The sequence below is a fragment of the Nothobranchius furzeri genome, chromosome 9 (assembly GCF_043380555.1).
Source record: "Nothobranchius furzeri strain GRZ-AD chromosome 9, NfurGRZ-RIMD1, whole genome shotgun sequence".
NCBI lineage: Eukaryota > Metazoa > Chordata > Actinopteri > Cyprinodontiformes > Nothobranchiidae > Nothobranchius > Nothobranchius furzeri.
The window spans coordinates 70,198,687-70,221,578 of NC_091749.1; the positions used below are offsets into that span (position 1 = coordinate 70,198,687).

Consider the following 22,892-nt stretch of genomic DNA (forward strand, 5'->3'; position numbering starts at 1 on the left):
CCTGCTAATTGGCTTCATAAATCAGGCCGTTCACGTAGCGGTCCGTATCTCACCGAAGACTGATGTATTTGGCCCCTGGTCGGCCGGCGCACCCCTCCAGCCTTCAGCCGTATTTTAAACGGCCGGTCCAGTTGATGAGAAGCAGGAGGAGATGGTGGGAGAGATTAATGTGATGGATTTCTGATCTAAAGGGTCACATTAAGAGACACTTCAATAGGAGAGGGGGTGGAGAGGGACAGTTAGATTCAGACGGACAGCAGAGCCGCTGGCTTGCTCACATGTAACAGGAAGATGAGGACAGATAACACTGGTTTACGGTGCATGTGGGGACGTCTCCTCTTTCCTCAAAGCTCTTTAACTCTGGAAGAGGCCGGAAGCTCAAGAGTACTACGTTGATTTTATTCACAGTAATTAGGAATGTGAGGGAATGATAGGAGGTGGAACCCTAGATTGAGGAAGTGGAGTGACCAGACCAAGCACCAAGCTACGACTGAAACGATGGTGCACCGTATAGTGAGCAAGGCTGCAATTACGCTGGGGTTGGGCGATTTGTATCGTTTTTCCCACCGCCAATCATCAGTCCAGAAAAAAGACGATGGACGATTTAAAATGCGTTGTGCTCCAGCAGCAATGAGTTGAAATCACCGGGGCACAGATTATGAACTCAGCTGAAAAGTACATGAAGTACCAGAGAATATGGGCTGATACAAACGATCGCAAACAAATTACTTTGTTTTGGTGGAGTGATTTTGTGAATATAACAGCGGCCGTGCGCTTATGAGTCCATAAGTGACGTCATATATGTGGATACTGGATCTTTTTTCATGTTTCCCGAAATTTGAATTTTTAGGAAACCCACATCTTGATTCTGGGTTTAAAAATGCGTTGTAATTACCGCGTTACTGACACTTGTACCGAGTAAATATTACCATTTTCTTTCCCTGTAATAGCTTACATTACCACATTACAGCAAAAAGCAATGCATTACCGTAATTAATTACTTTTGTACCGCGTTACTCCCAACACTGCGTATAAACTGCCTGTATTAAACACAGCTAAAATGCTAAAAAGAAGCCTCGTCTTTGTTTCCCAGTGGAGCCCACTGTTGTGGTTTTAATTTAAGCTAATTGTTTCTTTCTGAACAAAAACTTCGGGGGTTCTTTCTTTTATAAGTGGGGTGTACGGGATGAATCGCTGCTGCGTTTGGACGCACCCTGAGGAGGCAGCATTTGCTCGCTGCCAGAGGTCACACGATCCATTCATCCCCGTCACTTTCGTTTTTAAAATAATAAATAATCGTTTGTTAAATTTCCATTCATTTTAATTAATATTTAGTAAAACCAAGCTGATGAGAATGCCCCAGTAACATGAACAATGCAATTAAACCATTTCACTTCAATTAGGAACATTTCACCTGCTGCGGCTCGAACGCACGTTCCTCCTGCGCCGTGTCAACCTGAACTGGTCACCATCACCTGCAGCTTGTGTGTAATCAGATGTCTCTAGGGAGCTCGCTGAAGAGGTTATGAGCTTCTAGACTTTTGCCTCAGACAGACTCATGGCTGTTTAAATGATGTTCTGGATGGATCCGTGCTCTGCGGACACACTTGAAGCAGGTGCTGAATAACGACAAGCGCTACTTCAGCCAAAGTTGTAAACCAGGAAACATTTCTCCAAATGAAGTTACCAGAAGTCTTCCAGACTCTGAAAGATAGAAGGGTTTCCACGTTCCGCTCAACGCCGCACTGTAGTGCACGATGTCGAGTGCGTCACAGACGCTCTCCGAGCCCCTCCTCAGCGTGACGCTTGCGCGTGCACTGTCAGCAGCCAGAGGAGGTGAGAAAAGGCTCAGATGCGCTGATGGAGATTTTTTCTTGATTGTTACCTCCGCAATGTTCTCTGTGCGTCGCGTGTAAAATATTCGTCATTAACAAACAAATAAATAAACAAATCGCCTCCTGTAAAAAAAACAACCGTAACGGCTTCGTCCCATCGCCCAACCTTAGATTACGTCATAGAGAAGAGTCCAAATTTAGAATGTATCCTGGTTTTACCCGGATTCTGAGGTCGGGTCTGGTGTATCCTTACTTTAAAGGCTATCCCAGAATTATTTGCCGGTGATTTGTTTTTGTATTAATTGCGGACAAACCAGGAGAGGATAACAAGTTTAAACTTAAGCATATAAATACCTGGCAGTAAAAGACTTAAAAGCTAAAAGTGGTTGTATTGTTGGGCTTTATATATATATATATATATATATATATATATATATATATATATATATATATATATATATATATATATATATTAGGGCCGTGACTCGATTGAAAAATGTAATCTAATTAATTAGAGGCTTTGTAATTAATTAATCTAAATTAATCGTATTTTTAGAGTGTTTCTGTTTTAACTTAAACTTCTGTTTTCAACTTTAAGATGTGTTGCTTGTGATTGTTTGCAGAGTAGTGAGAACACGGAGCGTTCTCCCAGCAGCAGCCAGGTGCCTCTCGTTTGTCTGACTACTTTCATAAACTACTGTTAGGGCAAAGAATTATTCTGTCTGGAGCTTTCAGCGCTGCACAGATGGTACGTAAATGTTAAAAATATAGCTTACCGCCACTTTTGTAAAGTTTCCGAGCAGCTGCAGCAGTATCGATCTCTGAAAAATGTCCGCGACACGGACTCTGTTGTCGTCTGGAAGTTTTTTTTCCAAGTTAAGAAAAGAGGCGGACGGGTTTCCTAAATCCTGCATCAGTCAAAGCAAGGCAACTTCTTTCTGTTTTTATTCCGTTTTAGTAGCCATTAGCGCTGTGCATTGTTGTGTCCGTCAGTGATATTCGGTCTACGAAGAAGTGCAATAACAAAGGTTCCGCCTTGCTCGAAATGCAAGCTGTGATTAAATGATTAAATGCGTTAATTTTTTTTAAGCGTCATTTTTTTTCTAATTAATTAATCATAATTAACGCGTTAAAAGTCTTGGCCCTAATATGTATATATATATGTATATATATATGTATATATATATATATATATATATATTGTATATACTTTTTGCCAGGAAACAATGGCAGGAAAGAACAAACCTCATAAACGAGCTCATTTAGGGTCACGTATTTTTTTCACATTAGCCCTTAAGTTCATTTTCAACTTCTGTTCAGTGCCGTCACGGTTGCTAGGTGACAAGACATAGTAAATGGCCTGTTTTTGTACAGCGCCTTTAAGGGTTCTACAACCCCCCAAGGCGCTTCACAGCACAGTCATCTACCCATGCACACACACATTCACACACTGGTGATGATGAGCTACGATGTAGCCACAGCTGCCCTGCGTTGCACTGATGGAGGCGAGGCTGCCGAACGCAGGCGCCATCGGTCCTAGAAGGAGCATTAGAATAGAAGCATTCTCTGCCAGGAGCCGGGATTGAACCGACAACCCTCCAATTACTAGACAACCCGCTCTACCTGCTGAGGGCCTAAGGTAGGGGCAAGAATAAGCAAAATCGCTGTTCACAGCACTAGTTAATTCTTTGGAAAGAAACGGCAGCCAAGATTCAAACCCGCAACCTTCTTGCTGCTACAAATTGTGCCACCATGCAGCAGCACCCCCCTGTTCTTTTATCAGAATTAATTATGTGATTTGTTGTATAACTATCTCAAAAAGCTTCACTTTCTATGCGGCTTTAGCTAGTAAAGGTCTGTTTAATGACTTGTTTATAAAAACCATTTAGGAGCAGGTTGTGTGTTTTTGCCACCTGGTGGATGGGGGGGGTTACAGGATTCCACCCCCTCCCTGTTCTGTCCGGGAAAGAAAAGCCAGGACAGAGGAGCCCTGGAGCCAGCATCCTGGGTCACCTCATCCACAGGAGTCACACTCTAATTCATCTGTCTGAGCCCCCCCCCCCCCCCCCCCCCCCCCCCACACACACACACACACACACAGCTAACTGTGTGGCATAGGGATGTAACATTCTTACACCAGCCCCCTAACAGGCGAGAGGGTGACCGTAACTCACTTTAGCAGCTTTCAGAAGGATCTCCCTCTCCTGCTCGTCCTTCCTCTGCTTCTCCATCCTCTCCAGCTGCTCGAAGAAGCGAAGCTGCGAGCGAACGTCTCCCGACTGCTCGTAGCACTCGTCGTCCTGCGGAGGAAATATCGTATTGTTGAACTGAGAAAACAGCTGTTATTATATACTGGGGGTATGTCTCATTTTAAAGAGAGACTTGTTTAGGTCATCACACACAACAAAAAAGTTGAATGAATAATAAAATCAGTGAAATAAAATAAAAGACACGACTGACTGTTAAATGAGTCTCTCTGTTCCCTGGAGCCTTTTTCCAAGAATAAAGCAAAACCGTTTCCTATCAGACTTATTAGTTGTTCTTTCAGCTGTGTATCAGAGCCAATCAGAACTTAGGAACTGTCTCACATTCCAAATAAAAAACCAAGTCCATCATCCTTGCCAGCTGCATCACTACGTGGTACAGCAGCTGCACTGTGTAAAGACAGCAGCTGAGAAGATCGTTGGTGCCCCTACCTCCAGGACATCTCTACAACCCGCCTGACCCAAAAAGCATTGCGGGTGACTCCAGCCATCGCTAAAGTCTCCTGCACCTCAGGATGAGTTGGCTGAGCATCAAGGAGCTTCCTCCTCCCTCAGCCCATCAGGATGTAGAATTTCCTCCAAGCTCTCCCCCATCTGCCTTCTCTGACCTCTGGGTTCTTTATTTTTGTTTGTATTGCCGTTTGCACCCAGAATATGAAGAATAATCGTTTCAACTCAGTGTTTGTCTTGTAGTGTAGACAAAATAAACAAATTCAAATAGAAGTTGTGTGCCATCTCCAGCAGTCTCTGGGTAGACAGGCGGGATACATCCTGGACTGGTAGACAGTCCATCGCAGGGCAACACAGAAACACACACACTCACACGCACGCACACGCACACACACACACACACACACACACACCTAAGGACAATTTACAGAAACCAATCAACCTGACAGTCATGTTTTTGGACTGCGGGAGGAAGCCGGGGCACCCGGAGAGAACCCACACAAGCACTGGGAGAACCTCCAAACTCCACACAGAAAGAACCCAGGTTGGGACTTTAAGTGCTAAATCTTAAATAACATTAATAAAAAAAATAAACAAACAGGAAGACCGGTGCCTATTCTGATAGTAATGTTTGATATCCCTGATTATTTAGGCTGTTTTTCCTCAGCCTGTTCTATGTAGATCATTTGTTTCCTTTACATTTAATCCTAGTCAGGAAACATATATTTTATTTTTTGTATTATAACGTAGACTTCCTCAACATTTTAATGTTATAAATGAATTGTTTACTTTTTGTTTTCTTTACTTTTTCATAAAATAATCAGTTTTTTTCGTTTCCTCAGAATCTTGAATGTTATTCTGGAATTTATTCACTTTTTTAACATTTCATTTAACATTCTCCTTTCTTCTATAAAAAATGTTATGTGTTTGTTTTTTCCTCTCCACATTTTGACTGTTTTCTCCAACGGTTTAGCTTTAATCCTGAAACTGGGACTGATTCTGTCCCAGATGTTTCACTTGACTCAACATCTGGGACTAAATCTCTGATTTAGAGCGACGGTGGCACAGGGGCTAAGTGCTCGCCCTGTAATCGGAAGGTTGCAGGTTCGAGCGCCGCTCAGACTGTCACTGTCGTTGTGTACTTGGGCAAGACACCTATCCCGCCTTCCCTGCGCCTTGGGGGGGGGGGGGGTCCAGGACTCTAGAAGGCGCTATGTCAACTACAGGTCATTTACCACGTTGTCAGTAGTTCAGTTTGCAGGCTTCCAAACTTCCGCAATTGTTCAATTAAAGGAAAGATTTCAAGTTTTAGACACTACAAAACAACCGGTTTACTCACACACACACACACACACACACACACACACACACACACACACACACACACACACAAACTTTTCTCTGTTTACAGACTTTTTGCTTCACCTCCCATGTGAGAAATGGAAAGTGTAAAAACAACTTTTGTAGGTCATTAAAAGTTAATAGGATAATTGCGTATTTCACGTGTGTGTGTGTGTGTGTGTGTGTGTGTGTGTGTTGGCACATCTATGTTCTCATCTTCCTCTTGATATCTATATCACTGCCTGCCGTGTGTGTGTGTGTGTGTGTGTGTGTGTGTGTGTGTGTGTGTGTGTGTGTGTGTGTGTGTGTGTGTGTGTGTGTGTGTGTGTGTGTGTGTGTGTGTGTGTGTGTAGATGAGAGAAGCTGAGTGGCACAGAGTACAAAGATACATCAGAGGAGGCTCCTCAGCAGCACCCCCCACCCCACCCCCCCCACTCCACCCCAGTGTCGCTCTCATCCACCCCCACCTCCCCCCTTTTGTTGCATTGCTGAGCTCGCACTCTCCTGCCGAAGCCCGGCTGTTCTTTAAGGCCGCTTTGTCTTTTGGTCTCTCCCTCTCCCATTTTTTTTCTGCTGATGTCAACAGAGATCCGTGCCTTTACCAGAAAACACCTCATTTAGAAAACCACAAAAAACGAAGACGAACAAATGGAAAAAAGAAACACAAAACAAGATGGGGACAACCATGGCGATGCTCTCCTCCCGCCTCTTCCTGGCATCGAGAAAAACACATTTTCAAAGTTCCCCCCTGCTCGCTCACCAAAGGATGCAAAGACTCCTAGCAGAGATGGGTCACACTTTAATGTAGGCCAATTAAATGTGGTTGCATTCGTGTTCTGCGAGGGGTTAAAGCAGCCCATAATGAGTAAAGTCTGCAGGTGTGTGAACACTCTGAGTTCTGACTGACTGAAGAAAACTTACGGCTCTTCTGTGGAGCAACTTCAGGGCATTTCAAGAGTTCTTATCTCAAGTTGTGTGTGTTTGTTAGTTTTCCACTCCTTCAGCAGCTAATTTGTGTGTCTGCGATGGAGCATAAATTCATGTCCTTGAATACTGTCGATCCATCTAATCTGGAGCATTTGTTCTGCAAAACCTTCACAGTTTTACATCAGTTTCTTATGTGTTGCTTACAAGCATAAATATCACCTCTAGTGCATCCAGCGGTCAGATCCTACAGGAGTGAACCGTAATATTCACGCAGAAAGTTATGCAAAATTACCGATGGTGGAAAACAGCTTAAGTGATTGCAGCTGTTTTAAGATGGCAGCTGGACTGGGCTGGGCTGAGTGTGAGACACACACACATTACCCTCTTCACACGCTCCCACGTCACACCACCTCGTAGGTCACCGCTTTGATTTTACTGTAAACTTCATAAAAGCAGCAAACAGAGTCGAAACCCTTCCGTCTTTACTCCTTCACTTAGTTAAATCCAGTGGCGGGTTTAGCAATTTGGGGGCCCAAGACGAACACAGACATGGGGCCCCTTACACTAAATTTTCAACAATCTTATCTTTAACTGGATTTGCGAAACTCTCCCCCTTCTGACACGAGTTATTTTCACTTTTTATTAGTCCTCCTTTTTTTCCTGTCTTTCTCTCCCTTTTAGTGCTTTCTGCTTCCTGTCAGTGCTCCTGTGCTTTTGCCTTTCTTTTTTTTTCTTCTATTTTCCATTTTGGTCTATGTTTCCCTCCTTTAAACATTTTCCATTGTCTTTCCTTTTCTGCTTCCTTTTGATGTTTACATCGAAAAACGACATCACTTTTGAAGTGAAGATAAAAGCTTTTTTAAAGCAGGCAGCTTCTTTCACTTAAGCCGGTGTCGGTACAAGATCTGCTCGGGTGCAAAATCGGCTCGGGGTCCGTCGACTGCCGATGACGTTAAAGTAGTTGACTGACTGAACATGAACCTTACGGAAGTTACGTAATCACGTTACGTTGGTCCAGGCAAATTTTTCTGTTGGAAAGATGGACAACTTTTACAAAGAAATCCATCATTACCTCTTTGAAAATACACTTTTAGCATAGAGCTGCATGTATATTAGGGCTGAACGATTAACTGTGTGTGCAATTAAATTGCGATGTGACAAAAGGAGATTTTCTAATCGCAAAGGCTGCAATTTGGCAGCGAGTGGTTAGCGCAATGCTAATATACATGGAAAAACCCATAGGAATGCTAATGCTAATATCACCGATAACATTCTTACAAATTATGAATTAGAAACGTGCCAAATGATTACATTTGGAGTCTAATAGAAAGTAAAACTACCATCAATCAAATAAGTACAGACAGGTATTTTAGTAAAGCCAGAAATGTTTAAACTCCAGAGTTTTGGCTAGCAGCTATGAGCGTACCTGAACTACACATGGACAAGACGTCAAAAACTCTTAACACAAAATACTTCAATAAATGGGACACACTTCTTTCCTGCAAATACAATTTCACAGGTGTTGCTAATGCCTATGATCCTTCAAGGGATGTGCTCAAAGAGGAGTTCAACATTATGAATACAATATAGTGTTTTATTTTATAAATACCATTATAAACAACAACTTACGTCTTAAGAAACATTATTTTGATAACGAAACGCTAAATTCTTCCCAACAGTATAGATGTGTAGTGTATTTTGTCCGAGTGGGTTTGCCGTACTTTGACGTCATCGGCAGTCGAAGGACCCCGAGCCGATCTTGCACCCGAGCAGATCTTGTACAGACACCGGGCGTACACTGTGTGACTTTTTCACTTTTTTGAGACGATTTTCCACTCGTGTGAGAATCCACAAGATCGGGGCGAGTTTAGCGCTGAGCGTCGTGTAGTGTACAGGGGGTTACGAGAGGCGATTAACACCACGTGACCAGCTACCGATCAGCAATCGTGAGCTCACAGGATTTTCTGGCGTGTTTGATATTTTGCTCGTCCCTCGTGAGGGTATCGCACTGTTGAAGTGGCGCTGCAAGCAGCTGCGACCCAAAAAGTATCAGAACCGCTCACGGCGCACAGATTTACTTTCTTTATTTCGTTTTCCTCATCCAACCCCCATAAATCCCTGTGTGTCCTCCTGCAGCACTCCTGAAGGACAACAGGCAAGACAAAAAAGTCTGACGTGTTGAGTAAAAACTGCTATTTTTAGCATATTTTAGGTCCGACGTGTTGCTACCAGACGTACAGTGTGAGCAAATGACTCGTGAGATCGGCCCTGCGAGGAAGTCGTACAGTTTGAGCTGAAGCTGAGTGCTACAAGTGAAAAAGTCGCACAGTGTCCGCCCGGCTTTATTTGAGCCACTAGGATAACTCCATCTCATGCTTCATGTTTTGACTCCCGCTTTGAGTTTGTTACGAACGCTCCCGCCTCTCTTCTTATTATTATTTGTGGTCTTATGGCACTTGGCAAACAACAATTTGGTGCATTACTGCCACCAACTGGATTGGAGTGGAATGACTACCAATCACTTCCTGTTTGTCTTAATGGAATAATCCATTGTGGCATTAACAGAGGGGTGCCAGCAGTCAGGGCTAGGGGGCACCCAGCATTAGGGGCCCCAGGCGGCCGCCAACCTATGCCTAATGGTAAAACCACCACTGGTTAAATTGGAGTAAATTGATCCATATCTACAAGAAACTTGAAAACCCCACAGGAGTTTTGATCCTGAAGACTCTTGGGACAGAAGCAAATCTTGACAGATAAAATTTGATCTGGTAGTTTGTTTGAGGAAGCTCAACACACGAAGCACGGACAAAGCTCCAACACGTTTCTCTTCAGCTTCAATTTAAAGTTATACTGTTTACTTTAACAGCTTAAATCCAGAAACGTTGTGCTTCAGGGGCGGCGTCTGGCTCTGACAAGGCCATAAAATATCATCTCAAATGGTCTATTTTAATATTTTATAATCAGGAGGTGGTAAAACTGCGGGCATCTTTACAACAGAATCAGATAAACCAGTTTCTTCTTCACGAGTCACTTCAGGTCAGGAAATGGCCCAAAGTTCAATTATTCAACTTTAGGTTTTAAATCACCGACACGTGACACATGACGTGACATTACAGGTCATAAGCCTGTGCATCACTTCTTCTTTCCGCATTCAATTAGAATGAAAAAAATCATCATTTTATATATTTTGTCTTTTGTTCTTTAGTCAGATACAAAGAAGAACAAACTAATTCAAATTTTTTATATTTTCAATTTTAGCCTCAGATCAAAAATACGAAATGGGAAGCCGAGTCGTTGTTGTCGTCTTCTTCCTCCGCTTATCCGGGTCCGGGTCGCTGGGGCAGCATCCCAACTAGGGAGCTCCAGACCGTCCTCTCCCCGGCCAACTCCACCAGCTCCTCCGGCAGGATCCCAAGGCGTTCCCGGACCAGATTGGAGATGTAACCTCTCCAACGTGTCCTGGGTCGACCCGGGGGCCTCCTGCCGGCAGGACATGCCCGAAACACCTCCCCAGGGAGGCGTCCAGGAGACATCCTGACCAGATGCCCAAACCACCTCAACTGACTCCTCTCGATCCGAAGGAGCAGCGGTTCTACTCCGAGTCCCTCCCGAATGTCCGAGCTCCTCACCCTATCTCTAAGGCTGAGCCCGGCCACCCTACGGAGGAAACTCATTTCGGCCGCTTGTATCCGCGATCTCGTTCTTTCGGTCATTACCCAAAGCTCATGACCATAGGTGAGGATTGGGACGTAGATCGACCGGTTAATCGAGAGCCTGGCTTTCTGGATCAGCTCCCTCTTCACCACGACAGATCGGCTCAGCGTCCGCATCACTGCAGACGCCGAACCAATCCGCCTGTCGATCTCCCGATTCCTCCTACCCTCACTCGTGTACAAGACCCCGAGATACTTAAACTCCTCCACTTGAGGTAGGACCTCTCCCCCGACCCGGAGTTGGCAAGCCACCCTTTTCCGGTCGAGAACCATGGTCTCAGATTTGGAGGTGCTGATCCTTATCCCAGCCGCTTCACACTCGGCCGCGAACCTAAGCCAAGTCGCAGGACCCAACTTGGTTTTTACACCTAATGGGTCGGGTTTACGTGAGCTGGTGTCGTGCTGATATAGGTATCCCCGTCAGAACAAGTATCCCTGGGTCGGGAGCGTCCACCGGGCAGGAAGCATGAATCTGTTCAGCTCCACCTCCATTCCAACTAATTAGATCTGGAATTATGTTTTACTTTAGTGAAATAATTAAAGATCACTTTCAGTTTTGGTTTTCAACTGAAAACAGGAAAAAACGAATGAAACACAGATTGCTCGTGCACATGAGCCAGGATCTGCTTGTTCAGTTAAATACATTTTTATTAATCCACACAAAAGTACTGTTTTTTATTCTCCTTTCTGAGAGAAACGCTGAAAACAACAGTTTCCATTCGGAGTAGGAACACCATAAAGAGTCGAACTGAGCATCACAGAGGCATTTCCAGTCTGTTCAGAACAGATTTGTCAGTGTTTGGGCGTTCTTCCTACCTTACAAGAGTCGAGTCGATGCTGGGCGATGATAGAAACTTTCTCCACAAGAGTCCGGAGTCGTGACTGTGTTGCATGTGAGATGAATGTCACTGCTTCTGTGGAAACTTCTGTCACTCCAAACTTTTTAGCTGTGAAGGGGGAAAAAAACACATTTTAGACGAGATGCAGCTTTTAAAGTCTGTCACTTTTAAACAGGCATCAGATATGAAACTATGTTAGGCTCAGTTTCAGTTTTTATAACGTTTTAGTTTAAATCGTGGCTAAACAAAAGGCTGATATTGACCTTTATCAGCAAACAGTTTAATTTAATGTAGAACAAATGATTTAATGACTAAAGGATTGAAAACCTTCACATGGGCTCAGTAGATCCTCTGGTTTAACGTTTAAGAAAGAACTAGAAGATGTCTGCAGAAACTAGTGGTAAGCATCTCCACCTGCCTCACGATCCGATCCGATTATCTGCCTGTAGATTCGATTCTTCACAAAAAATTTTTCATTACTTCATAAAAGCAGTCGAATACTTTTCAATTCCTTTTTTATTTCGATATCCCTGAAAAACAGAACATTCATCTATTCACTATAGTGAGCAACAACTTTTGAAGTGTGCTGCCTATAATTACTTAAATAATATAAGAAATAATGTTTTCGGTAGAGCAGCTTTAAGATAGAATACTACTGAACTTAAAAATAGTAAACAAATACTGTGTTAAGTGATTCTTTCACATCCAGGATCCCAAAACGGAAATTAGCCCAGACATCCGATTTAAATGTAACGGGTGCATCTTTGATTACTGGTAAATGATAAATGACCCGCACTTGTATAGCGCCTCTCAGAGCAAGGACTCCAAAGCGCTTTACACTACAGTGCATCATTCATCCATTCACACACACATTCACACACTGATGGTGATGAACTACAATGTAGCCACAGCTGCCCTGGGGCGCACTGACAGAGGCGAGGCGGCAGAGCACTGGCGCCACCAGTCCCTCCGACCACCACCAGCAGGCAACGTGGGTTAAGTGTCTTGCCTAAGGACACAACAACAGAATTCTCTGTCCGGAGCCGGGATCGAACCTGCAACCTTCCGATTACTGGATAACCCGCTCAACCTGTTGAGCTACTGTAACGTTGGCCCTGTATCCCTGTCCGCCATTTCTGTTTTAAATTGGCGCTAGGGCAACGCAGTGCGCATGTGATTGCAACTCTGCCCCCAGAAGTAGTTGTAAAACCTCAAAACTTTATTGTCCTCGCACGTCCAGAACATAGACATAGGGAGAAAATCTCGTTACGTCACGTTGCCGCATCGATGCAGAATCGCGCACGGCTGAATGGCGATGCATCTTAGAATCGATCACTTTCCCCACCTCTAGCAGAAACTTAAGCTTTGTGATCGGCTCAGCCGAGAGAAAAATTCCTGTGTTATGATGTATAAATTGGCTTTAAAACAAAAGTAATGTTAAAGCTTCAGCCAGTGGATCAAAGGGTCACCGTTGTAGCGTCATGAATGTCCTGTTTACGACCTAAAGGTCATGATCTGCCGCGTCTGCTCGAGCAGAGACATAAAGTCTCTGACAGGCTAATCTACATGAGATAGCGGCCAAGGTCTTTCATGCACTCTGCTCATCTGAACTGCTTCTCCTCTGTTACAGCTTAAGATGAAGACGAAGAACTATTTTGATGAACACATAATTAACAACTTTGTTATTACCATTAATAATGTGAGCCCAATGTTCAAACAACCTGTGAAATGACAATGTTATTACTTGATATTATAATCCTGTGATCAGTAGCATTTTACAAGTAATTATAATCCTGGACATTTGCACTAGACACTGATGACACGTAATGCTAAAGTCACATGACACATTTCCTTTTGTCTGATCCAATCAGAACCTTCGTTTCTGGCTAGGCGTGGTTATCTGTGGTGTTTGTAGAAACCCTCTTTTGCATGTCAAGTTCTGATTCGCCAGTAAACCAAAATATGACAATTATAAAAACTATCCCACGCCACCTTTTCTTTAGTTCAAAGCGTTCTAGAGAAGTCTCGGACCAGCCATCCGGACTTCCTCTTCAGCCAAAAGAACCTCGACAAGCTGGATAAAATCTGTTGCAAGTTACACCTGACCGCAACGGTTCCTTCAGAATAAAAGCTGAACCTCACGACCCCTTCAGGGTCTCGGAGACGCCAGTGATAACCTGTCGTGACCTGGAAGCATTCCAAGACTAGTTTGGTCGGCACCGCTGCTTTTCTACCGGCTTCGGTGCCGAGGAGGGTCCAAGAGGACCTCGACATTCTGGATCTGATCGGAGGCGTTCCCTGGGGTACGTAGACCGACAGATGGCGTCTCATGTGTGTTATAAATCTACTAAAGTTCAGAGCGAAACATTCACTCCCACTCAGAACTAACCGCTTCTCCGGATCTGCTGGTTCTGAATAACATTCCACACACACACACATCATCATTCATCACGTCTCACTCCACCTTAGTCCATCAGTACACAGAGTGTTAAAGTTAGTCTTGTTTAAATTGTGTAGAAATAAATTTCGTAACTATTTTAAACCTGACTCTCTCTCTTTCCTTGGAGTTAATACGAAGTGTCGCTTAATCCCTGCAATAAAAAGTTCTGATCTTCTGGTTAAAATAGTCAAAGATCCATCAGATTGATATTTCATATTTCTATGGAATCTCACATTTTATGGTTCATAAGTAAGATGTAAACTACCCATCCTTTACACCGTGGTAACCACCGATGGATTATTGAGATCAAGTGGCAACCAAACATCTCTTCCTCCATGACAATAGACTTAAAGAGCAAGTCACCCCCTACCAGGGTCTTACTTCCTCCACATTTCCTGTCTAAAAAATGTGTCACAAGAGGAAAATCGGCTCAAAAAAGTGAAAAAGCCGCACAGCGTACGCCCGGCTTTACACACACACACACACACACACACACACACACACACACACACACACACACAGAAGAACTCTCTGGCTTGGTGTGCCATTCACTACCAGAAAGGGCGTCATCAGACAGAAAAGTTTATCTTCTTCAGATTCTTGGTGGAATTTCCGGAGTGTTTTAAAAGCGAAGCCCCTTCCGGTGAATAAGCGGCACCGACTCTTTCTGCTGGAGCATCATTTAGTTTTCTCGGAGCAAAATTCATCTAAAACAAAAAGAGAGGAGGACAGACTTTGGTAGAGTTACTATCTGTTTCCAACTTCCTTTTAAATTATTCCATTAACATAATTTTCTTTCTGGCACCCTTTTAAGTAAACCACGCCAATTATTTAAATCAGCTGAACAATGCACACACTCCTCAACGGCTGAAGCTTTGAAACAGATGGAGGGAGCCCTGCTAGTCCTATAATTACAGTGGCAATACATGTGGCAATGTCACAGGGTTGCCGAAAACCGCTAATAGGCTTCTACTCCTTTAAAATACAATCTTTCAGGGACATTAATATTTCAGAAAAAGTTTAAGAGACTCAGCTGCAGAGAGAGAGAAGGGGGGGGGGGGGGGGGGTGTTCTGTGAACAAAAACATTTCTTATTGCAATAATACTAATTGTTATTCTTCACCTAGAAACCGAACAGACTAATGATCCAGACCGTCTTAAATGCTTGTTGTGTAACTCCTACTGGAGTGACTGTTAGGATAATAGGAAAGATGTGCACTAAAAGGCTGCAACATTTGCAATTCTCTTTGGATTTTACCCCAAAATATCTCACTGAGTGCCTTTTCACAGCCAATCTGACAAGATTGCATAAATGGGTGCCTCAATACAATTCAAAATGCAAAACAAGCGTGAGGGGCACATAGAAAAAAGGATGAGCAGTATTTAGTCGGTCAGCCGTAGGTGTGAGAACTACAAATATGTCCTGTTTTCTGATCCTCCTGAGACCTAAGGTGTTTCTTCTAACCCCTTCTTTCCACCGGAGCCGTCAGCAGCACGTTACTGCAGCAGCACGTCTTGCTCGCGTAAGCTGCTGCTTGGCCCTTCCCACGAGACGCGAAGCAGCAGGGGAGCAGCTGTCACCAACAGAGCACGAAGTCACACGAGTGACTTTGTCAGTAAACACAACAACAAGCAGGAGAAAACTACAACATGGCTCCAAAATGTTTGTGTTTTATGTTCTGTCCATTTTATAATCGCCAATACGGACCTGAAAAACAAAGGAGACCGCTAGCTAGGTGATAACTTCTCACGGGGCCGCACAGTTAGTAACTTTTTTTTTTAAGTAAAGCAACCGGAAGGCAGTACGTTCTTTATTCTGAAAATCTCGGGAACTTCGCTCTGTTTCTGTGTCCGATTTCTTGTCTTTCCTTCCCCAAAAATGTCGAACTTGACCCGTTTCAGAGGCGTCGCGCGTAGAAAATAGAACCGGCATGTAAGGGCCGCGACATGCTGCTCCTGAGACGCGGCCGACTCGCGCTGCTGACGGCTCCGGTGGAAAAGGTTCTGTTGACCACAGCGGTTCCTATCAGCAGCTATGACGTGCTGCTGCAGTAACGTGCTGCTGACGGCTCCGGTGGAAAGAAGGGGTAAGCCTGAAACTATTTCAGATTAGTGGGAACCAAAGACGTTAAGGAATGCAATTATGGATTTAGAATTTTTAGTAGCTCAAAATTCAGAAATAAAAAAGGGATTTTAAAAATGTGGAGAAAAATTAAACATTAGCAAAAAATATCTAATGAAGGTCTCGATTTACCGGTCGATCTACGTTCCTACTAGGGATGAGCGAGTACACCACTATCTGTATCTGTACTCGGAGTGGGCGTGGCCTAACCCAGAAGTGGGTGTAGTTTAACCGGAAGTGGGTGTGGTTTACATCAATACGTTATTTTAAGTCTGATCAGAAGTTGCTGTGTGTGTTGTTTATTTGAAAACTATTTACAGAGCAGCCTCAGAGTTGAGATTAAATGTTTTTGATCACAACAGTAAATGAACTATTACAGAACAAGTTTTTCAATAAAATCAGAACATTAATATTTAAGTGCATGAATTAAGAGAGAGAGAGAGAGAGAGAGAGAGCGTCTTTTCAACGTTGACAAAACGCTCGAATGTTTGCTGGGTTGGGTAGCGACCAAAAGAACGAGATCACGGACACAAGCGGCTGAAATGAGTTTTATGTTTATGTATTTAGCAGACGCTTTTGTCCAAAGCGATTTACAAGTGATAGTCGGCATGTTGCCCTTGAGGCTAACAACAATGATAACAACAACTTGACATCAATCATGGAGACGAGGGAACAAAGGAGTGGACAGTGGGGGGGGGGGGGGGGGGGGGTGTCTAGTTTAGAAGATGCTCTCTGAAGAGCAGGTTCTTGAAAATTGAAAAGGAAGCCGCAGTTCTGGTAGTGCTTGGAAGGTCATTCCACATACGTGGAACGATGCATGAGAAGAGTCTGGATTGTCCTGAGCATTGTGTAGGCACTGCTAGCCGACCATCCTGTGATGACCGGAGCGGTCGGGCCGAGACGTAAGCCTTTGCAAGAGGATTCAGGTAGATGGGAGCCGTACCGTCTCGGACTTTGTATGCTAGTGTTAGCTATTTGAATTTGATGCGTGCTGCTAGCGGTAGCCAGTGGAGCTCAATGAACAGAAGTTTTCTCTACAGTTTGGCTTAGAGATAGGGTGAGAAGAAGCTCGATCATCTTGGAGGGGTTCGGTTAAGGAGCCAGATGCGGTGGCTTGGCCATCTCGTTAGGATGCCTCCTAGACACCTCCTTGGTGACGTTTTTCCTGGCACGTCCAACCAGGAGAAGACCCAGGGCCAGCTGGAGGGACGACGTCTCTCGGCTGGCCAGGGAACGCCTTGGGATTCCCCCGGAGGAGCTGGCCCAAGTGTCTGGGGAGAGGGAAGTCTGGGCCTCTCTGCTTAGGCCACTGCCCTCGTGACCCGAGTCCAGATAAGTGGAGGAAAATGGATGAATGAATGAATGGAACTGTGGCACAGCGTGGATTAGTGGAGTCCTTTTCTTAGCATTCACATATTTGCTATGAAACATGGAGTTCCATTTTTGAAATGAACAGTCACGGTAAATTTATTTACATATTTCCTCAAAACATTACAGAATCTGTAAAAAAATACAAAAAAATACCTTTTTTCTAAACTTTATCTCCACTTAGTAGAACTTGTGAGAAAACTGCAAAGAGCACACAAACTTTCATGCATCGCTGTGTGTGTGTGTGTGTGTGTGTGTGTGTGTGTGTGTGTGTGTGTGTGTGTGTGTGTGTGTGTGTGTGTGTGTGTGTGTGTGTGTGTGTGTGTAGGGGGGCATCTCTACTTTGAGGAGTCTTCCTAGAGGACTCCAGCTGAGTTCTGGTCCCTGAGACTGGGGTTTTGCAGCTTTGCAGACACACACATACACCCCTCCTCCCCCAAAAGCTCAAGGACAAGCCTGAAGACTATATGGGGAGAGGTGTGTGTGTGTTGTGAGGTGGGGGCAGTGTTTGTTTGAAGGGTAAAAATAAAAAGGACTGAGAGGCATAAAAAAAACAAAGATCCAATTGAAGGAGGGGGTTGGAATCTCCATTCTAGGAAACATGAGATGTTACATTTTAAACGGGATAATTTTAGGATAAAGGAGAGGTTATCAAGAAGTTCTAGCTGAATGCTAAACCAAAGAGAAAGTGGTGTTTTTACAGTAAAAAGGAGCATCCCTGATTGAGTGGAGCTGGCAGGCCGGAGGAGCCTCCCTTGGTCTGCTGTCAGCTGAGAGCGGAGAGAGACCAATCACTGACACAACAAAGCTGCACAAGTGCCACTTCCCCAGCAGGGGGCACTCTACCCTCCTGCCCCGTATCATGCTGTGCACTTCCCTCAGGAAAGATTTATATTTTAAAACAAGCCCTCTACCCCAAGGTGACGGGATAACAACCATGCCGAGAGTCCATGCAACGAAACAGGACCTGCGGGCCCTGGTGAGCACTAAAGATTTTGATTAATTAATAATTAATTGAGATGCAACGAGATGAGGGCGCGAGGCTTCCCGTCTCCAGAAATTACTCTGTGTTTTTTGATCCGCTGAACAGAAAAAAGGCGCTGGGCAAAGTTTTATTTTGAGGAATAACGCTCATTACAGCTTCTTACTAGAGTCAATGTGAAGGCAGAAGTTAATAAAGGAGGACCTCCTTTCACCTGCGTGGAAATAAAGCAAATACAGAGAGGTTCAAAGCTTCACCGTTGAGTCTCTTTGCTTTAACGCTCTGTTTCCTTTGTCCAGAAGACATTCTGAAAGCTTTCAACAGACAGACCCATCGAGTGTTCCTGTGACTGAGATCAGGCGGCCGCAAAGACACAAGGAACCCAGAACAACTGCAGACAGGAACCAGAGAAGATAACACTTTGGCGTGAGCGATGCTTGCCTCTTAAAAAATAATGCCGTCAATTTGCCGCACCGCAGAGCCGCCATCAGGGAGCTTTAGGTTGTTTCTAAGTGGTCAGACTGTGGCGGTAAAGTGGTGCAATCGTGTCCTTTTTTACAAAAGATTACACGATGGTGGTATAAACAAGGTCTGGGGGCGGTCTCTGCACTGCCGCAGGCTTTGTTTATCTTGGACATAACTTGCTTTTTATTGCGATCATTACCTTTTTTTGACAAGCCACTCCTGAAGGTGTCTGTCCTCCACAGTCCCGGTGCAGTCTCTGGTGATCTGACCTCCAGCTCTAACAGGGCAGCTCCTTCGAGCTCTGCATCGCTCCGGTTCACCATCTCAGCTGGTTCTGTTTACAAAAGCTAAACTTACGGCACGTGTTTACTTTAGTTTTCAATGTAGTTGCTGGACGGAGCTCGGCAGTAACTCCCCACGCGGTCATGACTTGCATCAAGGCGTAAAGTGCATTCACAAGTCCGGCGTTGCGGCAATATTACTACCAAGCGTGGCGGCACGAATGCTGCAAAAATCTCACAATGCCCTTCCGCCGCGGCGTGTTCAAAAGACACATCGAGGTGTGTCTTTTAAAAAGGGCTGCTAGCACAGCTCACCGGTTTCCAGGATCCGTCGGTGCAGCAGTCCCGGGTGGAGGAAGGCCTCGTCTTTACAGGAGCGGATCTGCGTTCCCACCAGCTCAGAGTTGGTCGCCAGTATTCTCGCACTCTCCTCGTTCAGATTCACCCCGGCCATGGACGCCACATCGTTGATGTCATCATCGTCTCTGAAATAGGGGAGGTAAGGGTAAAGGAGATAAATGGGTGGGACCCATTTTGATCTGCAGACAAGTGTTCCACGAATCTAAAACTATCCTGTTAGAACTTACTGTGGTGGCAGGTTCATATTCTGCCTCCTCACATTTAGGTGCGTTTTGGATGTGACCTTTTGACCCACATTTTGAGTCTTGATTTGTAGCCTAAACCAGAAACTTTTTTACTTTTGTGTCGAAAAGAGTCTAAAAGCTAAAAAAAAAAAAAAAGCTACACATCTAAATGTTTTAACAAAGTGACGGACAGTTAAAAAATTGGGCGTCTCCGTTACCCGCTGTGGGCCTGCCGCCGAACCCTTGCGTTGATGCATGATGGCATTGCGTGTTTCTGCACCCACGCAGGCAGAGAAGTATAAATCAGGCTTTACACTTTTAGTTTTTTTCGATTGCTAAAACGCGTTTTTCAAAACTGTACGTTTCTTTCAAAACTGCACACACAAAACCCCAAACATAACACACAAATTCCTAAACCGTGGCTTCCCTTTGCAACAAAACCCTGCCACCACATATCGTAACATGTTCCCAAAATGGAACACGTGTTTTCATTTGGTAAACACAGCCACATTTTCACATGACACACACATACCATTCGTTACCATACCATACCATACCATATTTATTTATAAAGCACCATTTCAAAATAGCATGGCAGCTAACCAAAGTGCTGTACATAAAAGCCAAATGGTTGACCAAGAAACACAAAAAGAACTGGCAAAATACATAAGAACAAAGCATAAATAGTCGGAGATAAAAATTCCTACTAAAAACGATAAAATAGGAGAACAGTTAAAAGCACTATAAAATAAAATAATGCGACCAATGATAAAAACATTTGAAATGGCACTAATAAAACGAAATATAACACCAGATGGTGCGAGGTGCCAAAAGTGAGCAACTAAATCATAAAAATGGAATTAAAAACTCAAATACGGTGCTAGATTGTCATGAAAAGTGTCACGGAGGGAAGGCAATGCTAAATAAGTGTGTTTTCAGGGCCGACTTGAAACTGCTAAACACAAGTAGCCTTTGGGTGAACACTACCAAGCATGGAAAGAACACTGAAGAGCAAAACTGAAAACACAATTGTCGAAAGGGAACGCAATGAATTACACACTGAAAGTATGACAGTGCCCACTTTTCTCTGAGATAAACATTAGACATCACACAAATTTTGAGACAAAACATTTTATTTTTACGGTTAAACCCCCCCACCCCCACCCCCCCACCCCCCACCCCCAAGCATAATCATGGGGCATCAAGCCGCCGGTCTCTGTCTGGCCAAAGGGCCTCATCAACATCACAGGCGATGTCCTCCTGGTCCAAACAGCGCTGGAAGTACCGCCTCGAGTGCCTCATGAAGCCCTGACAGGCCTCAAAGGCCACATCTTTACAAGCCTCCTCCATGGCTTGAAGCAGTGGGACCTTGCTCTGTGGATTCCTTTCGTACACCTTCCACCTCCAGGCTGAGAAAAACTCCTCAGTGGGATTGAGGAAGGGGGAATAAGGTGGAAGGCATAAAATGGAAAACCGTGGGTGGTCCTGAAACCACTCATGCACCTGGGTAGCCTTGTGGAAACTTACTTTTATGCTGCAGTCCCTGATTGCAAATTGCTCGCCAGACCCGAAAGTTTAGAGATTTGAATATTTGTGTGTTGTTGATCGAAGCTTTGAGAATTTATGTGGAAAGTGTTTGTAAACCTGAAAATTGTGTGTTGTGTTTTGACAGCAAGGTAATGTGAAATTGACATCAGAGCGTAAAGGAGGAAAATCAGAGTTCTAATATGATAAGGAAATCTTAAGTAGTGATAAATCGAGTCAAGGGATTGGGAACAGAAGTAGAGGTTGTGAAAATTGTGCCTCATTTTTGCTTTTTGAGTTTTAGCTATCGAAAAAAACTGTAACAGAGAAGTCCTTGTACATATCCATGTGGTAAATGTTATGATGAGGTTTGAAGTTTCTTGGTTGTGCCCAGACTAGCCATTAGCTCCACCTGAAGGATGTACACTATTTCTCTGAGCTAAGTAGGGCTGAAACGATTCCTCGAGTACCTCGAAAAATTCAAATACAAAAAAGCCTCGAGTCAAATTCTCTGCCTCGAGGCTTCGTTTAAGTCATGTTTAATTAATTCATGGCTTTGCAATCACCCGGGGTCATGTTTCACCCGGACCGAAATAATTGACGCACATACACACTGCACTGAAAGCACACGCGAGTAGCGAATGTAACTTAACTTTCTCTTAAGCCATGGCGGACAACGTGGACCTTGGTGGAGTGCGAAAAAGACAGAAAATGTCAAAGGTGTGTGACCATTTTTCACGTCGTAAGGCGGAAAACGTAGTCCGGTGTAAATACTGTAATATGGATGTAGCCTACCACAACACCACATCCTCCATGCTGCAACCTGACCAGGAAACATCCACGTGTAAATGTCACTTCTGCAAGCGGACTCGGAGGTAGGATGTTTATCGATTGTTAAATATTGAGAGAAATGATGTATGGCTTAACAAATCTAAAGTGTTGATATACATGGATGCTCTTCCAAAAAACATATCCAAAATGGTGAACATTATTTTCATCATGGGAAAATACCATATACATAAGACTAAATGGAAAAACAGCAAGCCTAACAATAGCCATTTTAAAAATGAAATAAAACAACTGACAACATCTCTGAGAGTATTATCAGAAAATAACCAATCTATAACTGAGTTGTACGAAACAATGTCTGAGTTTCTTGTTCTTTAAATTACAGTCCAATGAATCAAACATGTTTGAAATATAATGCTGAAATATCAACCTCTGAACATTTTTTGTTTGTTGTTGATGTTATTTTATTTTTATTTTTATTATTATTATTTAGCATCATAATTTGTTTCATGGTAGTGTCATGCAGTAATTGTTGCAAGTTCTATATGTAATTTTTATTTTCCTCAAGTGAGGTCATTTGTATTTGTTACATTCTTCAGAACGTTGAATGTAGGTTACATTGTAAACTGAATGTATGTGAAAACGAAGACTGAAATAAAGTTTAAAAAATAAATAAAAATAAACATAAATAAATAAAGGGGGACTCAGACGTTCGCTATATATTCTGCGGACACTGTGCGACTTTCATTTGTAGCACTCAGTTTCAGCTCACACCGTACGTCTGGTAGCAACACATCGGACCTAAAAATGTGCTAAAAATAGCCGTTTTTACACAACACGTCTGACTTTTTATTGTGTTGTTATTGATGTCTGTTGTCCCTCGGCATTGCTGCAGGAGGACACGGGTATTTGAGTGGTGGAGGAAAACAAAAGAAAGTAAACAAATGTTTTGTGATCAGTATAATTTGA

At 43.7% G+C, this 22,892-nt stretch overlaps 1 protein-coding gene across 3 annotated transcripts in view; it reads right to left on the reverse strand.

Moving 5' to 3' along the window:
* Positions 1–22,892, reverse strand: part of LOC107382087 (transcription initiation factor TFIID subunit 4) — a 154,077-nt gene that overhangs the window by 71,799 nt on the left and 59,386 nt on the right. For all 3 annotated transcript variants that reach the window (XM_054732611.2, XM_054732610.2, XM_054732609.2), the window contains 3 exons: positions 19,342–19,511; positions 11,347–11,477; positions 4,010–4,135 (listed from right to left, as the gene is read on the reverse strand). In XM_054732611.2, the coding sequence (XP_054588586.1) occupies positions 4,010–4,135; positions 11,347–11,477; positions 19,342–19,511 (427 nt within the window). The remainder of the gene's footprint in view (positions 1–4,009; positions 4,136–11,346; positions 11,478–19,341; positions 19,512–22,892) is intronic.